Here is a 24,372-nt window from a genome sequence, read left to right on the forward strand (position 1 = left end):
TCAATTTTCAACACAACTGCGTTGGTAAATAAGTCCACTTTACAAAGTCACTGGAGCTGCGTGTTTGAGAGGTAATAATACAAAATATTCTATTTTATAAGGAAGTTGTTATGGCATAAAGCTATTCTAAGCACACAGAGAAGTCAAAGAGGGGTTGGAGTGCATGGAAATCTCTGACTGTGACAGTGTTTTGTTGATCTACAAATTCCCTGAGATCAAGATGTCCCCATGGCAAGTGCAAACTTCTACCAGAAGGGGTTCAAAGTCTCAGATTTGCTGCAGTCTAAATGCCAAGACAGGCAAAAAGGCAAAACAAGCGTTTCAGATGAACTTTGACTCTGCATTCAAAGAGGACAGACAGAACGTATAAATGTCAGCTCGTCAATAATCATTAGAGGTTAAAAGCTGTTGCCTATTTTAGGAGCAGATGACTATTCCTGAAAAGTTCAGGATTAAGTCACTGCTAAGAAGGAGGATGCAAACCAGTGAGATTTAAAACATATCACAGATTCTTCCAACAGCTATCCCAGGATGTACCTCTGGGTTTTGACAAAAGATCAAGAATTCTCCAGCACAATGAAACACAGCACAGTGCCAACTGCAGAAACTCCTCCTAAGAAAATGGATATACTTTGATTTTTACACTTGTACACCTTTTAAAAAGAAATAATGAGCAAGTACCTAATTATTATAAAGCATAAGACAGTTCCTATTAGCTACATACACACTGCCTAATCATTTAGGACTCATAACTGTAAATTTTTCATATGACTATTAGACCTCCCTGTTATTCCAGCTGAGCATAAATTGAAAGGAGAATAGCACTTGCATATCCAGGCTTTTTGGATGATAATAAAGATATTTATTGACACTTTTGTGTAACAGATATATAATGCAAGCTAACATCTATGCTAACAGATATATAATGCAAGCTAACATCTATGCTATGATGCTAAAAAAAAATACATCAATCTCCTTATTCCCCACAAAACACTAATAAAGCATTAAAAAGACTTGCAAAAGGTTACATGTTTCAGTAATTAATATGAAAACTACAATGGTAAACTGAGAGCCCACTCAGGTCAGTTTTTTAACAGCTCTAGCTTGTACAAAACTTAGGCTATAAAGGCCTTTACATTTTATTTACAAAGGGGAAAAAAGCTTACGTTTATTTTTCACATATTACTTGCCTGTTTTCAGAAATGTCAGCAGATTAAGCTGGTGAAAAACACTGATGAGTGCTCCATCTTGCTGGGTTTTACTATAAGAATAGCTGCATTTCAAGGCAAGCAATAGTGGAAAAGCTTATCTGGAATTTTGCCCACTTACAGACACTAAGCCTTCTTCCTGGCTACTCTGCAAACATTTTCAAGTAGTGAAAGGCTGAGATTGTGGTTTCTCTTTTCTACTACATAATTATGTAACTCTGATGCTCTGGTGAACAATGATTCATTAGGCATGAATCCATGTTTTCTTCCAAATGATCTAAGCCCGTTCTGTCATGTAATGCTGCAGAGTTCTCTCTACACCTAAAAACTGTGTCCCAGAATTAACATGATAATTCTTTTCAGGTTACACCACCTAATCCCTAGGCAAAATGAATCTTGATTAATTTTCTCTGCTGGAGAAATACTTCCACCGAGAGAGGAGTAGAACACTGTTCCCTGCTATGCAGCACCAACTCAGGATGAGAATATTTGGGGTGAAACTGGGTTACAGTGACCACAGGGACTCTGTGGCTCTCAGGACACACTGCCAGGATCTAGTTCAGAAAGGGATTTAACTGAACAAATAATTAAAAGATTAAGAGCAACTCTGTTTATGCCGTGGTGAGCCTCAGATTACTGCTAGACATCTATGACAAAATGCCAGACAAACAAGCCAAAATGAACATTTTAACAGAATGAATGCACTTGGGATGGCTGAGACAGATCTGTGATCTGAATGGTTTCATAAAATGTGTGGTGCGATTACAGATTATTGAAAATAACTGTGGGAAGACAAAATCCAGAACAGAGAAATTTATCTTTGAAAACCATGAAAAAACTACCAGATGCAGCTGCAGACACAGCAGTGTCTTCCTTCTACCTAACCAGCAAAACACAATACTTGAGATAATTCTGTAAAGGTATTTTTTAAAAAATTAAAAAAAATTAATTGCAGTTCTGTCAATATGCAGCATCTTGTTTTCTGATTTATGTTTACATCACGAGCAGATCCAACTACACAAAGAAAGCAAGTCACTCTGGACAACAGCACAATCATCTTGATTCAGCAAATAATATTTACTAGAAATTTCATCTTGGAAAATATTATAGTTATTCATCATGTATAATGAATTAACTTAGTGCTTTATTTAAAATTCATACAGTCTATGTTTTGCTAACATGTTGCATATATTGCCACTATCTTGTCCATTTTCTTCTCTTAGGAACTATTCTACTGTGCACTACTAGCAAAAATGAGATCGATATAAAAAACTTTAGTGCAGTGCACCAAACATTTCCACTGCTGTAAATCATTGTTATTCAAACACTGAGTGCTCAGGGTTTTACAAGAGTGAGCATTTTAAAAGCACTGCTATGAGAACTTGCTAGTTCTTCCTAAAAGAGAGCAAAATGAAAACCCCAAAAAACCACCCAAAAATCCATATAAAATTTTAGTTGTTGCTGCTATTTCCTTCCTGAATTTCAGGAAATTCATGGTGTTTGACAGAAATTTGTTTCGCTACATTAGAAACTCCTGGTTCCAGGACGATTTTAAAGTTCCAACGTAAAGATGTAAACCCTCAGCTCCACACCTAAAAACAAATAATAAACCCAATAAACTTATCACCTCTATGGACAACCACGAGACAAATATCTCTTCCCCAAATGGAATGATCAAAATGGTGAAAGTAACAGAGAAAAGCAAAACTACTACAGTCCTTTTTGACAACACCTTGTATGATTTGAACCAACACTGCAAGATGGAAATCATGCTGAGCTTTTTGAGCCCACCTTGGCAAGGCCTGTCTGTATCACACATGATCAATATCTCACACTGGCACTGCCAGAGCAGCTACAACATCAAATTCTGCTGCTGCTCCCAAAGAGACACTCATTTGGTGCACAGAGCTGGGAGCTTTGGTAATGCTGGATGCTCTACAAAACAAAAGGACCATTGCTCTAAGTAACACCCAAAAAAATGATGTAGACCCTGGACAATGCAACAACATGAATTCCCAAGAATTTCTGCACTGGTTTGGAGTTATAAAGTCACATGGAAACAGCAGCAATAGAAGCAGAACCACAGATTCATGAACTGCATTCCTTTCCATGTAATTTTCCTCAGTCCACAAAGACTTTGATGGAGCTTGAATGGGACAATCTCTATATTTAAGCAGTTGGTCTTATTTAATTGCTGCTGACTTATTAATCCATCAGATTACAATTTTATTTTTCCATGTTCTGTCTATACTAACTCATCAGATTTCTCATTCTCCACCTTTTCCTCCAGAATCCTCAAAGGCAATCAGCACATGGTCACCCTGCTGCCCTGACCTCAGCCAGCAACTACAGCCTTATAACTGCCTGTTACCCACCTTACAAATTTATTAGGATGATGTCTGAAATAAACTTTTCCAATTGAAGTGACTGGGGGGTTAAAGTCTGTTTCAGGCTTCTGCTAGTATTTCCCTAATCAGATTAGCAAAAACCCCAATTTTTAGGATTTGATTATCCTCACAAACTCTCCTAGGAGCTCCGGTCACAATGAGAAATTTAAGCAGAAAGGTGAAAACTCCTCCGAAGTCCACTGGGAATGCCCATCCAGGACTGGTATTGTACAAGGACTTTACACAGCCCTCCTCCTGATTTCTGATGGGGGTGGGCCCTGAAAGGCAGAACCTCGCTATCACCTGACCAGTGTTAGAGGGGACCTAAAGATAGAAGAGAAATTAAAATAACTGGACACAAAAGGAAGGACAGAATTAAAGGGCAGCCTGACTCTAGGGCAGCTCCCATGCAAAGTTCCATTCAGCAGCCTCAAAGAGTCAGCCAGAGTGATCCCATCAACTTCAGCCTCCTGTCACTTTAGATATCTTATTAATTAATCTGGTTTTTACTTTTCAAAATAGCCAACACAAGAAAAACCCCAAAACCCTACAAAAACCAAAACACCACATATTTTTGTGTGAAATGAGGCCAAAGGAATGTGGCCTGTCTGTGAGAATCTTCCTGAGACCAGTAAGACCAAATTGAGGCTTTATTTCATTTCTAAATGTTTTTCCTCCTGTCCTCAACAAACTTTTAATAAAAACTAGCAAACAGAAAAGTATTAGTTTCCAGATGTTCTGTTGTAAGATGCTTTTAAAAAATAAAATAAATATGCCTCATGAAGTCAGGATAAAGCATCATAAAACAGGAAAGGTTCAGACAAAACGCTGGCTGCTAAGATTTGTATTCATTCACCAAAAGACCAAGAACTGCTGTTTTCTAAGAAATATTCAGCACCTGATGCAAAGTTTATAAATTTATATACCTTTACAGCTGATGCTTCCCTTCCAGAAGTTCCACAGAAAATCTCTGACCTTGCATTCCCCTGTCAAATATTCTTTGCATTTAATTAATTAATGCATCATTGGGATATTAGAACTATCTTAAGCGCTTGGAGTTAGACCTCAGATCTGTGTGCTGATCCAAGTGAGAGTGCAGAAATTACCCAAAGCCTCTCACAGAGGCTTCTTCAACAGCACAATTCTTGTGAAATCTGCAGTTTTCCACCCAACAAAGAGGCTGATGAGGCACAAACACAGCCCAAAAGGTGTTTCATCACACTCCTGGCATTATCTCTGAACAGACTTTATCAAAATCTGCTGCTTATTATATACTGCTGGCAGGCTGCCCGAAGAGTTCACCCCTCTGCACTGGGATAACTTCAAGGAATACATTTAAAATTCAAACACTACATTTATGGGTACAGGATAAGGACCAGAATACTTATCTATTCAGTACAAGCCACAGAAAAGGGTTTACCAGCCTGTCTAATCTCAGATGCCCCACTTCACACATTAGAGAATCCACATGTTTTTGCCTCACTTCCCCTCTTCCTCTCTGAGAAGGTAGGAAGGGCTTTCTCAGCAGTAAAGGATAGAGGAAACAGGTGGTTGGTTTTGTTTGTTCTCATTTAGATGGATCTGGAGTGCTGGTGGATTAAAGTTCTGGTGTTTAGCATTTTGATATAGTTGGCATATATTTCTATTTAAAGGACTCAATTGTCCAGAGCTCATTTCTTCTTCTAGCGAGATTTTTTCCCAGATCTTCTGGGAGAATGTCTGCAGATAGGATTAGATTGGAAATGCTATTGCTTTCAGTGTACTTAAGACACTGGCAGGGATGAGAATTTAAATGAGAGATTTCAGATGTCTGCATTATGCACTTCACAAATTCCTTCTTGCCTAAGGGAGGTAAGAACAACAACAAACCTAACTCATTTCCAAGTTAATTTAAAAGCAGAGTTTGATGGCAGAATATTTGCATATGCTAGCTTCAAGACAGATGCAATCTATGCCATCAATATCTGCACCCATACATTTTAAGGTATGGTTTCTTTTTCTGTAAATTCTTTGTGGGTACTATAAAAGCTTCAAAAATCTTTTTCCACTGGGGTCTTGAAAAATAAGGAGGGGGGAAAAAAACCCCAATCCTTATAATTTGACAGAACATTCCTTTGCAGTGGAAGGACTTAACCAATTTGTGGTTTTCCAATTTTCAGGATATACCCCTTGACCCTGTATTTAGTTTCAGACAACATGTACTAGTAATAGCTTTTTATATGTGTCATGGCTTTATTTTGCTTTAGAATTAGGAAACATGATGCAGTTTTGAGGCAATATATCCTATTAAGAGATCAATGTGCTTACTAGAAGTTTGTATTTTGTATAGAATGGATTTGACTCATTTCTAGAAGTGGAGATGTGCTACACAATCAGGATGCCTCGCTAAAATATGATGGCAAGTTACAGCTTCAGAAACTCATATAGGCCCAAGAAAAATGGTGATAAAACCAAAAGGTTCCACCAGATTTACGTATTCTTGATATTGAGATACAGAAATAAATGTTAGCACTGGTTCCTGATCTCCCACTTCAGTGCCAAATGAAGAAATCCAAGCATTATTAGCAGCCTCAAGAAAAAGCCATTGCAGCTCCTGAGCTGGCAACTACATTTACCACTTCTCCTTACTGAAATTCCAGGTTACAGCCCAGATCCTGATTCAACCAGCTGAGGGGATCTTGCCAAATCCCAAGGGAGCTGAATTTGGCCTCTTTCTCTTCCAGAATTCCAGGAAGAAATGACAGTTTACTTAAAGCTTCCAGAAATATTTTTGTTTCACTCACATTACTGGTTGTTCTAAAAAAGGATATGTATCTATCTATCTCTTATGTCTGGGAAGTAACTCTGTACATACATAAATGAAAGCATCAACTGCTTAATTTCATGCTATTATCTGTGAACTACAGATGTGTGGCTTTAAAAGAATAAAATGTAAGCAGGGGGATGTGCTAAGCCTGTAACTATATTTTCCCATACTTCACATTAACTGAAAAGATTAACATTAGTCTTTAGTATTCTGGGAAAGAGAAATTAATTCCCTGTTTTTTCAGTACTTCATGCTGACACAGGTTTAAACCACATTCATTTTCTTAAGCACCACCATTAACTGTGGATGCACATCTACACGATTTCTCCTTTATATCCTCAAACTCTTCCAAAAATATTAATTTGAATAAGCATTTCAAACAAGACAAAATGGAACTAAGGTTTTTATGTTGCTTTCATAGATATTGCTTAAATTGACTGGAACACAGGTGAATTGTTGAATTGCAGTGTAATTTAATTATCTGAGCATGCATTTTATCTGTGCAGTATTATGACTTTTACCTTATTGTTCCCACAAGAAAAATGCATCTTCACCATAAACTTAAGCAGGTGCATAAATTTCATTACTTCAAAAGATGGAAACGGAACCAGGAAATCCCACTGGTTAGTAATCAATTTTTTCTCCAAAGGAGAAAAAGGAAAAGCATTAGAATATCTAGCCTAAGGTGCTCAGCAGAAAGCAAATAAGACCTGAAATCCCATGAATACAGGCTCTAGAAACTTAAACTATCATTAAGTACAAAGCTTTCTCTCATTCTGTGTTTTGTTTTATTGCTAAATTAATTTATCCTCCTCCAAGCAACAAAACTAACACAAAACTATTTTCAGAAGATGTTTTAGAGGGATAAATGGGTAATAGATGTTTTGCCAGTGACCTCTGTGTGCAGAGCTGCTTGAAGGAGCAATACCATGTGAACAGCAACAACCATAACAAACACTGGCTTACTGCAGTACCCAAAACCTTCAGTGTGTAAAAGGGGAACTTCTATAAAGACATCAAGGAAAATATCTGTCAGAACATTTGGTATGAAAACCATTACACTGCTGCATTAAAACCCTTAGTTTTGCAGATACTTGAAAGTAACTGGCTTTCACAAGACCTAAATTGGCATATGTATTCTGCAAGCTCAAAGTATTTTCTACCATAGAAGTAACAGCAGAAGCTGCATGCAAGAATCTAGGGAAAAATCTGTAAATAAAATGCACTGTAAAATGGAGTGTTGATACTGTCAACATTAATCAATAATTAAAGCACTTTGACAAGAAGATTTCTCAAGAGCCTCTATCCGCTGAATGTTAAATTATGAAAGCATGAATCAGATGTTCTTGTGTTTCATGTGAATATTGTATCATGTGTTCCTGCACTATTGCATCTGGGGAGGTTTTAAAAGACTCAATTTACATTTAAAAACCTGTTTGTTATTTATTGAGTTCTTATACCACAATATCAGACTTGAAGGGGCTTGATTTCAGAGGACTGTTAGAAAAAGAATAGGGATAACTGAAAAAGTACTGATTTTATATAGGTGAAATTTGGTATTTGGATCAGTTAATTTCGTTTTTATTCTAAATAACTGCATCCAATTAAAAAAAACAAGGCTTATATTTTGATAGAAAAAAAATTCAAACCAAATGATAAAAATTATATAAAACTGGATAATATGAAAAGAGTGAGAATACCTAGGTAACAAGTAAGAGTCCTACAGATATCTTGGACTTTACACCATTTCACCTTGAGGTTTATTTATATTGAACCATTTTTCTTCCCAGTTCATATCTAAAAAGGTTTAAAACAAGAAACCAGGTATGTGACAACAAAACCATGCAACCTCTTCCTGTTATTTCAGGGGGCAGGAGTTTGAAAGGGAGCACACAGAAATGCTTTGGGTTTGGGGAGTGTCTTCTGGTTTGGTCTTTGTTTGGGGATTTTTATTTCCTTGTTTTGTGAAGGAGAAGATATACCTAAATGATACAAGAAAAACATGATGGTTTTCAATAAAAAAAGACAGAAATAGTCACATTGTAGCTGATATTAGTATTATTCAAGGCAGTAAATGTTTTAATTTATTACGAGTGCTGCCTGGAGTAAATGAACACGGGCAAGCTGATGCTACCCTGGGAAGGCACACTCCCTGCACCAGACTCCCCAGGAATTGCAGCTTCCTGGCTTCTCACAGGCTGAGTTTTGAAAAGGATGAACCAGGAACAACACTTAAGCACAGTGGCCATTCCATTTTAGCTAAAGAAGCAATCACAGTGCTGAAGGCAACCACAACCTGTGAGAGCACTGCTGAATAAACAGGTGACGGACTAATAACACAAGGGAGTATCTGTATAAAAGTTACTAAAGTGTTGCTTAACAACAGCTTATAGGCAGCTAACTTTGTATTTTAACTTTGCTTCAGGCTTTCCAAAGTAAACATGAAAGTAAAGGCAAAGGCATCCCAGAAAATGGTGCACACAAATACACAAATATAATTTAGATATGTGCTACAGCAATGCTCATAAGGCAATAATTTTCATAACAGGAGCTCTGTTGATTGCCCCTAACATGGAAAATATCCTACATTCCAAGCACAGCCTTCCTCCTCCTTTAAAAGTCTGCAGCTGTAGGTTATACTGTCATCTTTATACAATGGATTATTTTGATGAGACTATGCTTGGAATATTATGGCATGAGTGAGATTTTTAATGTATTCAATGCTATTCAATAGTGAATTATTTCCTGGGCTCGCATTCTTGAAAAGTGTCAGCATAATACAAGATGGGGGAAAGCACAAAATGGAGTAGCTGGTATTTTAAAACACCTAGGTCAGACTGCCAAAGCCTAGAAAACAAGCCATGTAACTAAATCAGGGAAATTACATTCTTAGTTTTTTAGATTTTTAACTTATGGTTAAGTGCACGTATCATATGCCAAGCTCAGAGCTGTTCTGAAGTCCCATCTGTTTGATCCCTTTCTCCTGCTTTTACTGACAGCAAGGGCTATGCCTGGATTACAGCTACTATTATGCAGAAGACTCACAATAAAACCTGACAGTATATAAACATTTATCCAAACTAGATTTTCATTAAATGGGGATTCAATCCTTCTGCTCTCATGACAGATTTTAAACAAAGCTGAGAAAACTGGTATAATTTTTTTAATCAACTAAATGTAAAAATGGAAAATTTATGCATAAATACGAGCAAGATCACCAAACTCAGAATTCACCAGAACAGCATGTATGCATCAAAACCAGACTGTCCAGTGGAATCTGAAAAATCTGGGATTGTAACCACAGTAGCACACTTCAGATGCTGATGTATGACCAGCTGTAATTTGGTCAACTGGAAATGATGTTTTGTTTACTGTACATTTGTGAGTCTATTCTTTCATTCTCCATTGACAAAATTTACTCAGGCTTTCTACTGCTTGAAGGAGAGATGAAGGACAGGAAGACAGGATCAAAAGTATATCTCATCCAACTACTCAAATCAGAGTTCATCACCAATACCAAGACTTCCTGTGCACACACAATTCTCTCAATGGCTTCTTCCAGAGGAGCAATTTAAAAGTACAATCCTCTTTTCCCCTCAAAAGTTTCAGCCACTTACTCAACCAAAGTCTTCCAGTCTTAAATGTGTTATCTAAAGAAAATGCAGGGACTAAAAAGGAAAAAAAATATGTAGAAGGAGTGATAAAAAGAGCCCAAAACCCACAACCCCACAAGCCAAACTCAAAAAAAATAACCCCAACCCAGAATGACTTGAGATGGGGTATTTTAAATAAAATTGTACAAAGAAAATTTGAACAGGTCTTTTTAAAGCCTGGATTACATAATGCTCCATTAAACACTGATGTGTCAGAGTTGACTGTGTACTTGATTTTTTTGGTGTAAATTACAAATTAAGGCACCCTCACCATTCAGCTGAAATTCTCAAGGTGGCAACATTGAAAAAATTTAAGCATATGGAGAAGCTAAATATGAAGTTTCCCTGCCGATGACCTTAAAACTAGCTCATGTTAAACCATTCACAAAAATAAACACTGAAGTCACAGCTTCAAAATAGCACAAAACATCCAGTGGATCTTGTTTGTTACCTAACCACGCAGGAGAACTCTTGCCAGTTTACATCCCAGGCAATTTTTTCACCAAGAGATAGTGAGTAAAATGCAGAAGTTTGAATATAAAAATTGAATTTCAGAATTTGAATTCAATTTAATTTAAATTTAAGAAAAAAATTATATTGCTGTGACTTCAGGACACTCCTCTGTAGGTGAACAGGAATGGAAGATCCATGATCAGGGATCCTGCTGATCTCCTATGTTCCCAGTGGCCTCCTGCAACTCAGCCTCCCCCCTGCCCTTGGCCAAGGGTGCACCTTGGTCCCACTCCCCACAGCTGAGGGGTCAAAGGAGGATCCCACAGGACAGGAATGGGCCAGAGCCAGAGCCCTACAACACCCCAGTGCCAACGGGACCCCTGACAGCCAGAGGCGGGAGGTGGGCACGTGCCAACCCTCCAACAACACCACCATGGGGTTTGGGCCAGGATGAGGATGCAGAAAAAGCCCAAGGTGTAACTCAAATATTTATTTATTGCTACCAAATCTCTCTTTCTGTCCCTTCATAATTAGCATATTTATCCTTAGAAATGCACACACAACAATAAGTGCAAAACTCCCCAAGAATATCATCTACTAACACCCTTTAAACCTGACCAAGTGGGATAAGAGCTTTTTTGCTCATCCAAGGTCCTCTGTCTGCAGCTGTTCCACATGGCAAACTCCCATTTCAGTAAATTGGTGCTCTGCTCCCAGAACAGATGCAAAATCACTCTCACAGTGAGAATATACAATGCAGCCTGATTCCAAGAACAAAGTACCATTTTAAGCCTTCATAATTCTGTATTCAAATTATTCTTTTTGATTGCAGTGGGAATTCCATAACCCTTGTAAAAAAAATGGTTTTTTACTAGTTAGAGGACAATTACAGTATATCAGTACTGTATTTTTCTACATGTGTACATTCTGGCTGTTATTTCTGAGCACTGTTATAGGGAACAGACAGAAAAACACCTGCATGCCACTCATTACAGCACTGTGACAAAGACACACTCAGTGTACTCAGGTAGAGATACAACATATAAGGGTCAAATTTAAATGTTTCTCTCCCTTAAATGGCAAACCTATCAGTATAAAAGTGATCCTGAACAAGTTGCTGCTTGCAGTTTCCAAGGTCCTTACATAACTAAACAAAGTACTACAACTAATCACCCTTTAAATTTTAAAATTTATCTTTTGCTATATGAAAATCATTGCCTTGTATGGGTCTTTTGGTGTTGTACAATTCAAAGTACCCACCATGAAAAAGATGTTTAATTCCCAGAGGATGTGCCAGTGCCTGAAACTTGTACAGGCAACAAAAACCTCAAACACAGGGGAGCCAAGGGACTCCCAGAGATACTGCTGCTTCCCTATGGAAGGATAACACAAGGAAGGTGCTGGAAAAATTTCACTCTGCTGGAAAGAATGAAAAGTCAACATTTTGGCTTGCTGAGTTGACAGGGGAAAGCTTGGGTGGAAAACTTCTAACCATTAGCCAGGCTGCACTATCAGAATCACAGGAAATAAATGAGAATTTGGCAAAGACGATAGGAAAGATCCTGAAAGTCAACAACAAAAAAATGCAGCTCTTAAAAGATATCTTCTGCCAATTTTTTAAAATGTAACCCACAGTTTACAAAACCAGTCTGTTTAAAGAGGTTAGCTACTAAATTTATCAGCCAATTTAAAAATTCTCATATACATCCATTTTTCTCAGCTATTCTATAGCATTTTTGTTTAGTTTGAATATACTGACTATGAGAAACAGTTAAATAATTGGGTGACATAATTCCCTTAACAGCTCATGACATTTCTAAGAAAGATCAAAAAACCTCATCTGCTTTGAGAAAAAAAAAAAAAACCTGTGTATTATGACGGAAGTAGAAAAAGACATCCATTTTCCACAATAAATGAATCATAATATTTAATTTAAGCATGCCATACAAAAACATAAAGAAGGGAAATGAATGATCACTGAACCATATACAACTGAATGGGAAAAATCACCAGTATTGCATAAAAAAGTGAAAATCTTGGAAAGATTCTTCTGATGATAAGCAGAATTTCACTAATCTCTAAATTCATAAATTTCCATTTTCAAGCCAAGCACACATGTGACTTTGTAACTTTTTTTTCTGCTTTTATTGGGACTTAGCAACTCAAGTCCCAAATCCTTCAGGAAATCTGCTGTCCTTGACAGTTTTTATTACTTTTGTTAGAGTTCTCCATACATTTAGGTGTTCAGATTAGAATTTGGGCATATGAATGCCCAAGTGATACAAGTGTATCTCAGATACACCTTTTGTGTGCCATACACAGTACCACAGGAGTAAATTAGGTCACAAGTAGTCCAAAATGGAAACCTGCTTAAAAGATTGCTTAAATAATTGGGGGTCTGGTGGATATGTGTGTTAAAATCCTCATCTTTAGGAAGATACTGCAGTATTCCTTCTGTATATCACTCTTTTTTACTGGCCTCCATGGCTAAATAATAATACTAATAAGTGATCTGGCTTTCTTTTCTCATATTCTTTTCAATATATTCAAGATGGCCTTGCATAATAGCAGAAGTTCAGGAGTATAAAAGTGTACAGCAGCTATAGAGCAGGTTCAGATGGCTATCACAGTCCATTTCATCCTTCAGTAATTAAACTTAAGAAACCCTAATTCTTAAAACTACTAGCCCTTCCTCTCTCTCAATTAACAGCACATATAGCTATTGTCAAATACTCTAGCTAGAGTACCCAGAATAAAGGATGCTTCTGGTTTGTAGGGGAATATAGGACTTTCATATGTAAAAAACCCAACAAAATGAAACAGGAATCCTTACATGATTAGAAAGTAGAATATTGAAGATTTTCCTCATCTATGGAAAGATCAAAATGTTGCTTCGTGTATCTACATATTTCCATTTATGATGACCACAGACTAGTAAAAATCCCACCAGCTGCGAGGGATGCAGTCAAACTGGAGGGAAAAAATTGCATTGCTTTCCAACATTCTACACCTGAATGTTTGGGGTTTTTTTTCCTAATGCTTGCTCCCTGAGGCAGAAGGCCTTTCTGGCACGTTCTGGCAGGTGACTTACCGGCAGTGTTTGTGGGATCCCGTCAGGGTTTCGATCACAAAGCATTCCCCCTCGTTGAGACAATACGCCAGGTCCTTGTCCTTGCATGGCTTAAAGTGCTCCGAGCGCTCCGTGGAATACGTCGTGGTGTCTGAGGGGAGACAGGCAGAGCAAAGAAAGGCTGTGAGGATGAACACTGGCTGTTCCTGCAGCACACGGGAAATTAATTTGATCACACTGGGCTCAGTGACATCACACGCACACTAAAAGAAAGGGAGAGCACAGGGCATGCCAACCTCCCTTTGACCGCAGCGTTATTTGCAGTCAGGTTTCTTGAAAGATTCACAAGGAATACCTGGAGAAAAACAAACCAGACTGCAGCAAAGTTGGAGTAGGATCTCAACCACTTCTCAACCACAACCAATTTTCAAGGTTTCCCTGCTCAAATGTAAAGATACCTACTTTGTGTCCTTTAACCAAAACAATATTTTCATAGTACTACCCCAAAACATGGTTTGAAATGAGATGCAATTTTTTTTTTTCATAAAAACCAAACAAAAGTAATTAATACAATGTAAATTAAAAGGAAAGAAAAAAAAAAAAAAACAACAAAAAAACCCAACCAAAAACCCACTACAACGAAAGAGGAAAAACAAAGCCAAACACCCAAGGTCAACGCTAATTTGAATCACCAGTCAGAAAGAACAGGCTAAAACTCAAACACAGGCAATGTACCAGTGATTGTGCCATTTCACACAGATCATCTGTAGGTGTATGTAAGCCCATCCGCAAAACAAAGTTAAAGGCTTGATTACAGGTAGAACTGTTGGCTGAACCTTTGGAATATTGAGTTAGATAATTAGATTTGGAATAGACTGACAGTAGGATGTCAGGGTGAACTATCATTCCTGTCTTCTAATAAAACTCTTTAACCTTTCCAATCCAGTTGGATTAATCAACAATAAAGTGAAATTTTCAGAGGAAGATGCCTGACTGACACATATTTTAATTTTCTTCACTATGACAAGGTTTTGTCTAACGAACTGTGATTTTCAAAGTAGATTATGATTTCCACAGAGCCATGGTTGAATCTTTATATTCAATCTTAATTTTAAAAGTTTAAATTCCTAATCACTTTGCAGGACCTGATATACACTGAAACAGTAAGAGAACATTTCATTTTATATCATACAGCCTATCACAAAATATTACTTTGACTGCTGTCAAATAAATGAAGCAGTGCTCAACAGACACAGAACCTCGCAAACTCAAAGTTATACAAACACTTTAACTTGGTTTTGCTCATAACTGAATACAAGGTAAATATCCACCAAACTAACACCAAAGTTGAAAATCAAGATACTGAAGCTGCAACAACATACCTGTAACTACAGTTCTGCCAGAAAATTCAGATAATCCCATAAATTTGCCTAAGTAATTCTTTTTGTTCTCAGTACATTTCTAATAAAACACCTCTAAAAGTTTTCCTTATATACAGATTAAATGACATAAGATAAATAAAGATAATAAAACACATTTGAAAACAAGAAAATCCACACCCTATTCTTTGTATGCAACACTTTTGTTTTTCCTCTCTAGAGAGAAAATATTGTAGTTCAGTGTTTTCAGTGGAGAGAAAAAATATCCTGGGAAGAAACTCTAACAGTCTTTCCTCAAATGGTTTTACAGGTTCAGAACAAAAGCCTGTGCCATTGTCCCCAGTAGCAGCACTTGGAAAAAAGATGCAGGCTAAACAGAAACTATGTTTTTAATGTTTTCAAGCAAACCCTGAACTGAAACATATCAAGTTGAATTATGGATATGCACAAGATGTATGATACAAGATGTTTATAGATGCGAACATCTATAAGTGGGACTAGCATCTCATTGTTAGAATTTCAAGACTGATGAGCTTTAATGTAAAAAAAAAATCCTCACATAGAAAAGATGTAGCCCAGTTACTTTTTAAGGTCAGTTTTACCCAGGAGCACTAAAATGACCACTTAAAACTTGATTAGGCAAAAAATAACTCTAAACCTGAGCAACCAGTTGTATTTCTACCCCTTTTAAATATGGAAAACCAAAGGTGACATTATTTGAAAGCACTCCTGGTAAGTAAAAGCTAAGTAAAACTGTTCGATGAGCAGAAACTGAGCTTGATTCAGCTTTAGGGAGCAGAGCCCTTGCATCTGTGAGCCTGCTCTGAGGAAGCAAGCTGTGCAAACACCTTTATGAAGGTGCACAACGCACAGACCAAAGGAAAGCGAGGTGCTCCCAAAGGACAGAAGCGGACGAGGGGGATCCAGCGCGGCTGAGGCAGTGACGCAGGGAATTCTCAGAGCACGCCTTTGAAGTGCAGGAGCCTCCTCTTGCACCATCATTAAACCAACAACACCTTGCCAAGGTCAGCATTTTAAAGTTTTAGATGAAATAGATTCTTTAGAAGTTTTGTTTTTGCTTTATTTTAATTATTCTTCTGTTTAATATTAGTCAACCCTTGTGTTTTATTTATAAATGGGTTTAAGCTGCAATACTTCATTTTCCCCACTTGGACACAATCTCAAGCTTTTTTGTGTGTGTGTTTTATCCCTCACCTTTCAAATTAAGTACAACAGTTGTAGGAACAATGATACTGGCAGCTCCTCATGGCAGCCTTGGACTGCACTCCTGGTGTTGAAAAGTACTCAAGAATTGGTAACATTTTTCTATTTTTAATAAATAATCCCATTAAAAGTCACACTTCAGTTTCAGAGTCTTTTCCGGTTTGGAATATTTGTGCAAGTCTAAGCAGGTTGGTGCACATGGACTCTTCACAGAGCTGAGCTGTACACAGATCCCTGGCTGCAGAGATCAGGGGTCTGAGCTCAAAGGTCACTCACCAGCATTCCAAAGCCCTGTCACTAAATAATATCCTGGATTTCCCTGGAGCTGCTGGGTGCTTTCTGCTGGAGACAACTCACATATCCCATACACAAGTTTCATAAAAGTTGCAATCCTGCTGTTGCTTTATGTTGCATTCACAAACTCTGCTACAGCCTCATTAAATATTGATGAAAACAAAACATAAAAACTGGTTCTAAACATAACTACAGAAAGCACAAAACAACAGAAAACACTGTAGAGACTACAGAGTTTTCCTGATCCTTTGTCGAATCAATAATAAATCCTATTGCCTCTTGTTTTATTTTACTCCTAACCAAATACTGAATTGCCTTTTCCATGGTGGAACTGTCCTTCATAGCTTCAGAAGCCTGGTAAATAAAAACCATTGTATGGTGATGTTTGACTTTTTTATGTTTTTTTTTAAGAACTAATAAAACCTAGGCATTCAAAAAATTGAATAACACAGCCCCTTAATTTACTTATAGCCTTTGAATGTGGTAACAGTCCCAAATGTTTATAAGTAACAAAGGGGAATTTCTTTTAAGTATACAGATGTCCCTGAATTCAGTGCATATTCCTTAAGGTATTTTTCATTATTTTAATTGCCATGTGTCCAGGTGTTTCATGCAAAAGCAACAGGGGATATTGATTTCTGCTGGAATCTTTCCAACTAAGTTGGAATTAAAAAAATTCTAGGCATTCTTGTTCTTATTTTTCTTGCCTTACTATATCAGCAAAGATTTACACATGATTCCCATACTCCAAAAACTAATATATCGCTGCCAACCCTCAGTTCCCACTGTGTAATCAAATGAAACAGAATTCCATTCACATTTCAAGATCTTTTATAAACATAGAGTTGGTTTCTAAAAACATTCAGTCTTTGGTACTGATGAAAAAAAATCAATAAAAAAGTTCACAGAGATTAGGGTTTTTTTTGTTTAGGTCTAAAACAGTCTAAAAAAAGAGTTAGTGAAATTGTATCCTTGCCTCATTAATGTATGTCATCATATTTATACCAGCACAGGATGGCTCATCATAGCTGATTTTTGAGTGATCTCCAAGGCATGATATGGTTACCAGAAATGCTATTTGCTCCTTCAAGGCTACCACATTCAGTGTTTCCAGTGCTGACACTGTGTGTTTTCAGTGCCCTGATACTGCTAAATCTGTAACTGCCAGGGAAAAATGCAGGAAAAGAAAGAATGCAAGATTTAAAATATCCTGGGAAACAGCAGCATTTGGGGCAGCTGCTGCTGCACAGATTGCAGGAGCAGCCATCCCCATCCATCACACCCGTCCTGCAGCATCCCAGCTTCAGAAACAGATTTCACTGGTAACACCTCAAACAAAGCAACTTTCCTATGCTAGCTGTAAATGATACACCCATTATTTTCTGGGCAGACAACATTAAGCTACTGCAGGGAGAAAAATGACCAGGAGACAAAGAGATGGGAAGGCCCTGTACAACATTTGTGAACTACCCAAACTCTGCAGCTACAGAGTCACTGACATAGGTAAGGCAAATGCTGGGTGCATTCCCACCAAGGAATAATAAGACATTGTTCATTTTAACACCAGCACTCACACACTCAAGGACTTTTTTAAATGCTGCATATTTTGACTACCACTGGGTATTACCAGCTTTACAGATTCAGTATCGACATGCAAACTGGCTTTTCCTTTATCTTTTTATCCATTTATAACTGATCATGTCCCAGAGAACCATTACTTACCGAGGCACCAAAAAAGCAAGATGCTTATTTTAAATCCCTGATCCCATTTCTAAACACACTGCAAAAAATAAGCCAGACACAGGCAACTGAATTGCCTCTGAAAATATAACTCTAGTTATCAAAAAAATACCTTAAGAAACCCCAACATTTTAAACAATATATTCCTGTAGCACTACTGCATTCTACAAATGAGGCAGCATAAAAAGTCAGTTAATAGCACATAGGGAGTTAAATTTTGTTTTTGTTGAAGTTAATGGCAGAATATTTATAATGATTCAGTATAAGCAAGGTTCCTTGAAGTTCCTACAGGGTCATCTAGTGCTTCTCTCCTGATATCTCTGAATCATCCGTGGTATCCCTAACTAGAAAAAGTCTTGCACAAAAAATGAAAACTTACACACAGAATATTTTAGATGTGATTTTGTTTATTCACTTACTGAACCTTAAAACCCATAGAACCTAAAATTTTTATCCCTGTGCTTCTAGAAGTATCCTGGTTTAGGAAGGTTATTTCCCAGTTTAGTGCTTCCCCTATTCCCTCTCCAGTTAGAAACACAAAAGGTAAAGATCAGAGGTCGAGATAACAGCAATTTACTGGAAACACCGAGGAGAAAAGAAAAGGAATAGTAACAGCAACAATATTGATTGCAAAATGTACAATGAGAGGGCAATTCATATGTGAAATGGTCACCAAGCCCAGGACAATGACCACCAAGGAGGTCAGACCCTCTGGCACCCACTGGAAAAAAACTCCTTCCTTCTCAGATGTGAGAGAATCCCTTTCCTGCCCCTGGAAAACAAGAGGTGGGCAGGGGAAGAAAATATCAAGTCCTAGGAAGATATTCATTAAGGCAGAAGGAAGGGAAACCATAAATATTTAGTGTTTATTTTGATTTAGCCTTAGCTGATGGCAGCTCTTTCTCAAGTCGTTGATATTTACAAAGAACACGTTCTAGACATTGCCATTTTTAATGCAGAGATTTTGCTTTGTCAGTGCTACCTGAACACTACCTTTACCAGTGCTACCTAGCTGGCCTTAGCCATGAAATAATTATGTTTTAAAATTCTAGTAAGAAATGATGACAATTAAAAAGAAAAAAAAAAGAAAAAAGAAAACTTCATGTTTTTAAAATAATAAGACTCCTTGTTCTGAACTTACTTGAACCCTTCTGCATATATTTATATATTATTAAAACGAAAAGCTTAATTAAAACCAGGAAAAGTATTTTTTTGCATTTAGAGTGGCAGTTTTGTATAAACAAGCAATAGAGTTCTGGATGTTGATTATTCAAGAAGCTACCCCTTAGCCATTTCTGTGCCAGGGAAAATTGTATTTAATCCAATAACACTTTCAAAACTTTGGTTGCAGCATGATACAAAACAAAGTTGTGCTACAGATATGGGACTCGTTGGAGATTTTCTATTATCCTCCAGATTCAAATGAGCAAACCTGTATAATTTAGGAACAAACTGAAAACTCAGCCAATGGATCACAACAAAGCCATTTTCAGGTGCTGGCTTCCCAGCCGGACCGGGGGGAGCTGGAATTGTTACAGAGACAGCCCCGGTGCCTTCCCTTGGCATTTCCTTGTGAGGATTACCAAAGAAAGCTCCTGTGGTATAAACTCAACCAGCACATCCTCACAGACTGCTGTCCTCCCACCTCTCCAGAGCGCAGCATCCCCTGCACAACTGCAGAGACAACACACAACGCTTCCAGGAGAAGAGATTACAGACAGTCACCTCTCCAAAAACCACACATGCTCCCTCGTCAGCAACTCCTACATTAATTCTTTAATGTGACCTTGCTGTTCATATTTTCTAAATGTTTTTGCAGTTTGAAATCACTATACACAAGTACTAATACATATCTTGAAAAGCATATGGAAGCATTTTCAAGCTACTAGTGCGTTATTAGCAAATATAATGTGTTATTTACTTGATGCAAAAAGCTCTGAAATATAAAATAATCCCTTTACTTTCATGACTTAAAAAAAACAAAGTAATCAAGCATTCGTTCTAGAATGTACAAAAACATGCCCACCTAATGCTTTGTCATAACAAACTCAAAAGCAGAAAAGGAAATAATGCCAGTATCACTTTGAAATGTAATATCTGATCACATCTGTCAGAACTTAAAGCCTGAACCCTAAACACGTCTGAAATTCATCTCTGTATGGGCAATTTGCACATCAGAGCCTGCATTCTCCTGTACTGCTCCAACTGAAACCAGGGAAAGCTGAACAAATGGGAAATGACTCAGGAGAGAGCCCTGTGAGACACAAAGGCCCAGAAGTTCCATGTCCAGGAGCCAGAGAAACAGGAGTGACTAAGACTCTAAAAGGTTTTAGCGTTCAAAGTGAAGAATTACTCTGAAATTGAGTTATGAAAGTTCTGATGGGCTCTCTGGGTGCAGAGTGCTTTTATCAATCAAATGCATTCAGTTGTCCTTCAGTAGGACTTACTAATTGATCTAGAAGATGCTAATAGAGGAAATCAGTGAAAAAGCAGCATATAGAGATTGTGCCAGAAGAGGATCCATCCCCTACACCAGGGTTTCTCTGTTCTTTGGCCCCTGCAGTCCCACCCATCCCAGCATATTGACATCTCTGGAGACACCAAAAGCCCTTGAGACTGGATGGCACCACTGCACCAAAAAGGGACATCCTCGTGAGGATGTGAAAGTAGCTCTACAAAATAATCTCCAGTAGATAGAGAAATGGGAAAAAACTGTTAAATTTAGAGCATAAAAGCAGAAGAGTAAATTAATTTCAAAAATAAAATATAGACTTCAAGAGGGGCAAACAAAACATAGGAGGGACACTCCAAACCAGAAAACTATGTGGGTTAAAAGATGCCAGAAGAAAGCAGGTGTAGCACACATCTGTGATATCTGCAATCACCAGCACTCTGAAATAAATAAAAAAAAAAAAACCACACCAAAAACCACCTCACATGAAATCCAGTGAATCAAATCAAGAACAAAGTACAATAAACTAAAATGACCTATATAATTCAGTACTGCTACAACACATGTAGAAAAGTGGTGTTACAACTATTGTTACATGTAGTAAAAGACCCAATTAACAGTCCTCCAAATCTTTTTATTTCTTATATCACAGCTGTCTTCTTTCTCCTGTGAAACCTTGTGTGGGGGTGGGAATTTAGGTGCAAGGACCAGAGGAGAGTAAGGGAATGACAGAAACCTTAGATCTGGGAGGGAAATATTTCTGTTTAGAACAAGAATGGACTTCAGCTTGGCCGGCTCTTGTAAAAGAAAGAAATGCTAGAATTGATAGAGGGAGTCTCATGGCTAATAGCAGCTGGCAAATGTCCTCACTGAGCAGCAACACTTCAACTACAGATCTGGAACAATCTGCATTTGCACATCTTTCCACATGATGGTATAGGAAAGCTCTTCTGGAAACAAAAGTATTGTGTGATTTTATACATTTTCATGGCAAGCAGCAGCAAAGGGAAAAAAACAGAGGCCAATGGCCCCAGAGGGCAGGGACACTGGCCTGATCAATGTTCTAAGGTTTATTGGTTTTAGTTACCATTTCCTTAAAGCTGTACATGAACTACCCAGGACTACCCAGTGAAAACATTACCCAGTGTTTTCAACATTTAATAAATCACTTCTTAGAGTCACCACCAAGGCACTGTAGGCTTAGCGAGAGATATCTAATGGAATAAAAGAATTCTTCTAGTTATATGGGGAAATACTTAACATTTTAATGTAAAAATACTAATTATCAGGAAGATACGAGTAGGCTGTTTGACTGGCAGTGATGCTCTTTCTCCAAGGAATTGAAATAGGTCAAACAATGCATTGACTAGAAACAAGGGAAATAAGAAAAGCTATTTTAACACTAAGCTTCTGCATATTTCCAAGGCATGCAATCTCAAATTTATTCATTACTTCATTTATAATTCTGACATCCTTGTTGTGTGGACATGCAAAGTCAGGCTGTGAAGCATTAACATTACTCTCCACATTTCCTTTCCCAAAGAAACCCATATATTCTAAATTATGCATTATTTTTTAAATCTCTTTTCCTCACTTTATTTCTTTTAATTCAGTCTTCCAGAACAGAAAGGGGAAGGGCATGACAAGGTAAAGTGCCTTTGCAACAGTTCCCTCAATCTGCACTGCTCTGTCCTTGTGTGTGGATTACCTCAGAGGATTTCTCTTTTTCTCAGGTAAGGAGAACAATTTTCCATCTGTTTTTGATGTGGCACTGTCAGAAGTTCACTCACTGCAAATCCCCTTGTTTTTGCTACCAGCACACAAAAACTGCTCAGCTTTATTGGTCAGCATTTTCCAACACCAGTAATTAGGTAAATGGCATGGAGCTGTTTAGCTTACACACACACTGGTTCAGCACAGCCAAGAGTCAGCCAGCTGGGCTAAGGAAGAGCTGGGTAATGATGCTCTGGGTGGGCTGCCACAGCTCCAGAAACCAGACTGCAGTCAACAAAACTCAAGTTGGGCTCAGTTTGACCAGAGATGTCAAAGGTACATCTAACACCCCCACATCTGTACAAATATTCTGCAATATTTCACAGAATAATATAAACACGATTTTTTCTATTTCATGAATCGTTGGTCTTTGGCTCACATTCAAATCAATTTAGTTGCATCCCCCTCTGATCTTCAATTTAACACAAAATTATGAGTTCAACATCCGTGATACAAATCTAAGTCATTGCCTATTAAGTGAAACAGATTTTTCTTCTAAATTCCCTGCAACTGAGGCTGTTGTATTGGTGCAAAAGTTTAGAAACTGAAACTCTTGGCTGGCTGCTTATTATTAAAGAATTCACAGCCTTAGTGCAATAAGCCAGTATACATATTCTTGTTAGTAGTAAAGCAAGCAGCAAAGGGAAGAGAAGACAGAGTTAGGGGCTATAAGGAAAGACACTTTGATGAAGACAGAGCATAATGCACTCTGAGATTTCTCTTGGGAACAGCTCCACTACAAAGAATATTCAGGTGGGGCTCCTGTTTTTCACCTCAGTCTCCACAAGCCACAACACTGTAAAGTTGCATTTGGAAGCACATAAATGCTCCTACATCCAATGTGCTCCACACTTCTAATTTTATACCCTGTCACCATACCTAGCCTGAGCCAAGCATCACAGGGTCTCACATGTGATCAACTAAGGGCTTGATTACTGAGTTTCAGGAGATGCAATTATTAGTTAAAATCAGCATTTCCCATTGCAGTTCATTTAGTTCATTAATTTAAGAGTTAAATTCAAAGTTAATATCTATTTTCTTCCTATGGTGGAGGTGCTTTAGAGCATGGTTCACTGGCAGGTAAGGGGAAACATGCACACAGCTCTTTTATATAATGCTACCAAGAAGATTATGAAGCATCAGAAACTTAATTAACACCAAAGCTAGCCATCAAAAGAAGTCTAACCTATTTGCCTTCCACATTTAATAATCTCTACAGCAGTTATATCCTTTCACAACCATCAAGAGAGTACATATAATTCAGTCTTTTAACAGTGACAGCAAACTAGCAAATGAGTGATTTATTGTCCCTCTTGTCTACATCTTTAAAGTTCTTCCAACTCCTGAGACCTGAGCACCAGAAGCACACAAAGCACTCAAGCCTTAGCATCTGCATTTATTAAATGACTTATTAAAAAAAAAAAAAACAAAAAAAAACCAAAAAAAACCAATCTAACACCCTACCATCTACTCCTTTTCTAACAATTTCCTCCCTGCTGCACACACAGAGCCCACAGCACTGCACACACACACCAGGGCAGAACAGCCCTGCCTGCTGCTGGTTCTGGTCACCAGCAGCCACAGAAGCTCTCTCTCACTGCCAGGCACCTGTGGGCTCACACAGGGGCACCCTGAGGTGCATCTCACCAGCAATGCCACAGCTTTTTGGGGTTATGGGCATCTCTGGACATGGCAGAGTTCATCCTTAATCATTTCTGAGTGACTGAAGCACTATTGCAGGCAAGCAGAGTGCTGTGCAGTAAACACATTCTGCTTTTTTCAGTAAAATCTGCTTTTGGTGTGAGTTGTGGTGTTCTGGTTTTACATAACTGAATCAACCTGTACCGTGCGTCCTTCAATAAAACAGTTGCAAGAGCTATGATTAAAAACATTCCAGTAATTACTTAAATCCACTGGAAATCATGAAGAAGAA

At 37.9% G+C, this 24,372-nt stretch overlaps 1 protein-coding gene across 2 annotated transcripts in view; it reads right to left on the reverse strand.

The window, feature by feature from the left end:
- The window catches only part of NRG3 (neuregulin 3), a 332,122-nt gene that overhangs the window by 180,752 nt on the left and 126,998 nt on the right, over window positions 1–24,372 (reverse strand). For both annotated transcript variants that reach the window (XM_058029609.1, XM_058029608.1), the window contains exon 2: window positions 13,599–13,728. In XM_058029609.1, coding sequence (XP_057885592.1) covers window positions 13,599–13,728 — 130 coding nt within the window. The remainder of the gene's footprint in view (window positions 1–13,598; window positions 13,729–24,372) is intronic.

The sequence above is a fragment of the Melospiza georgiana genome, chromosome 8 (genome assembly GCF_028018845.1).
Source record: "Melospiza georgiana isolate bMelGeo1 chromosome 8, bMelGeo1.pri, whole genome shotgun sequence".
NCBI classification, from domain to species: Eukaryota; Metazoa; Chordata; class Aves; order Passeriformes; family Passerellidae; genus Melospiza; species Melospiza georgiana.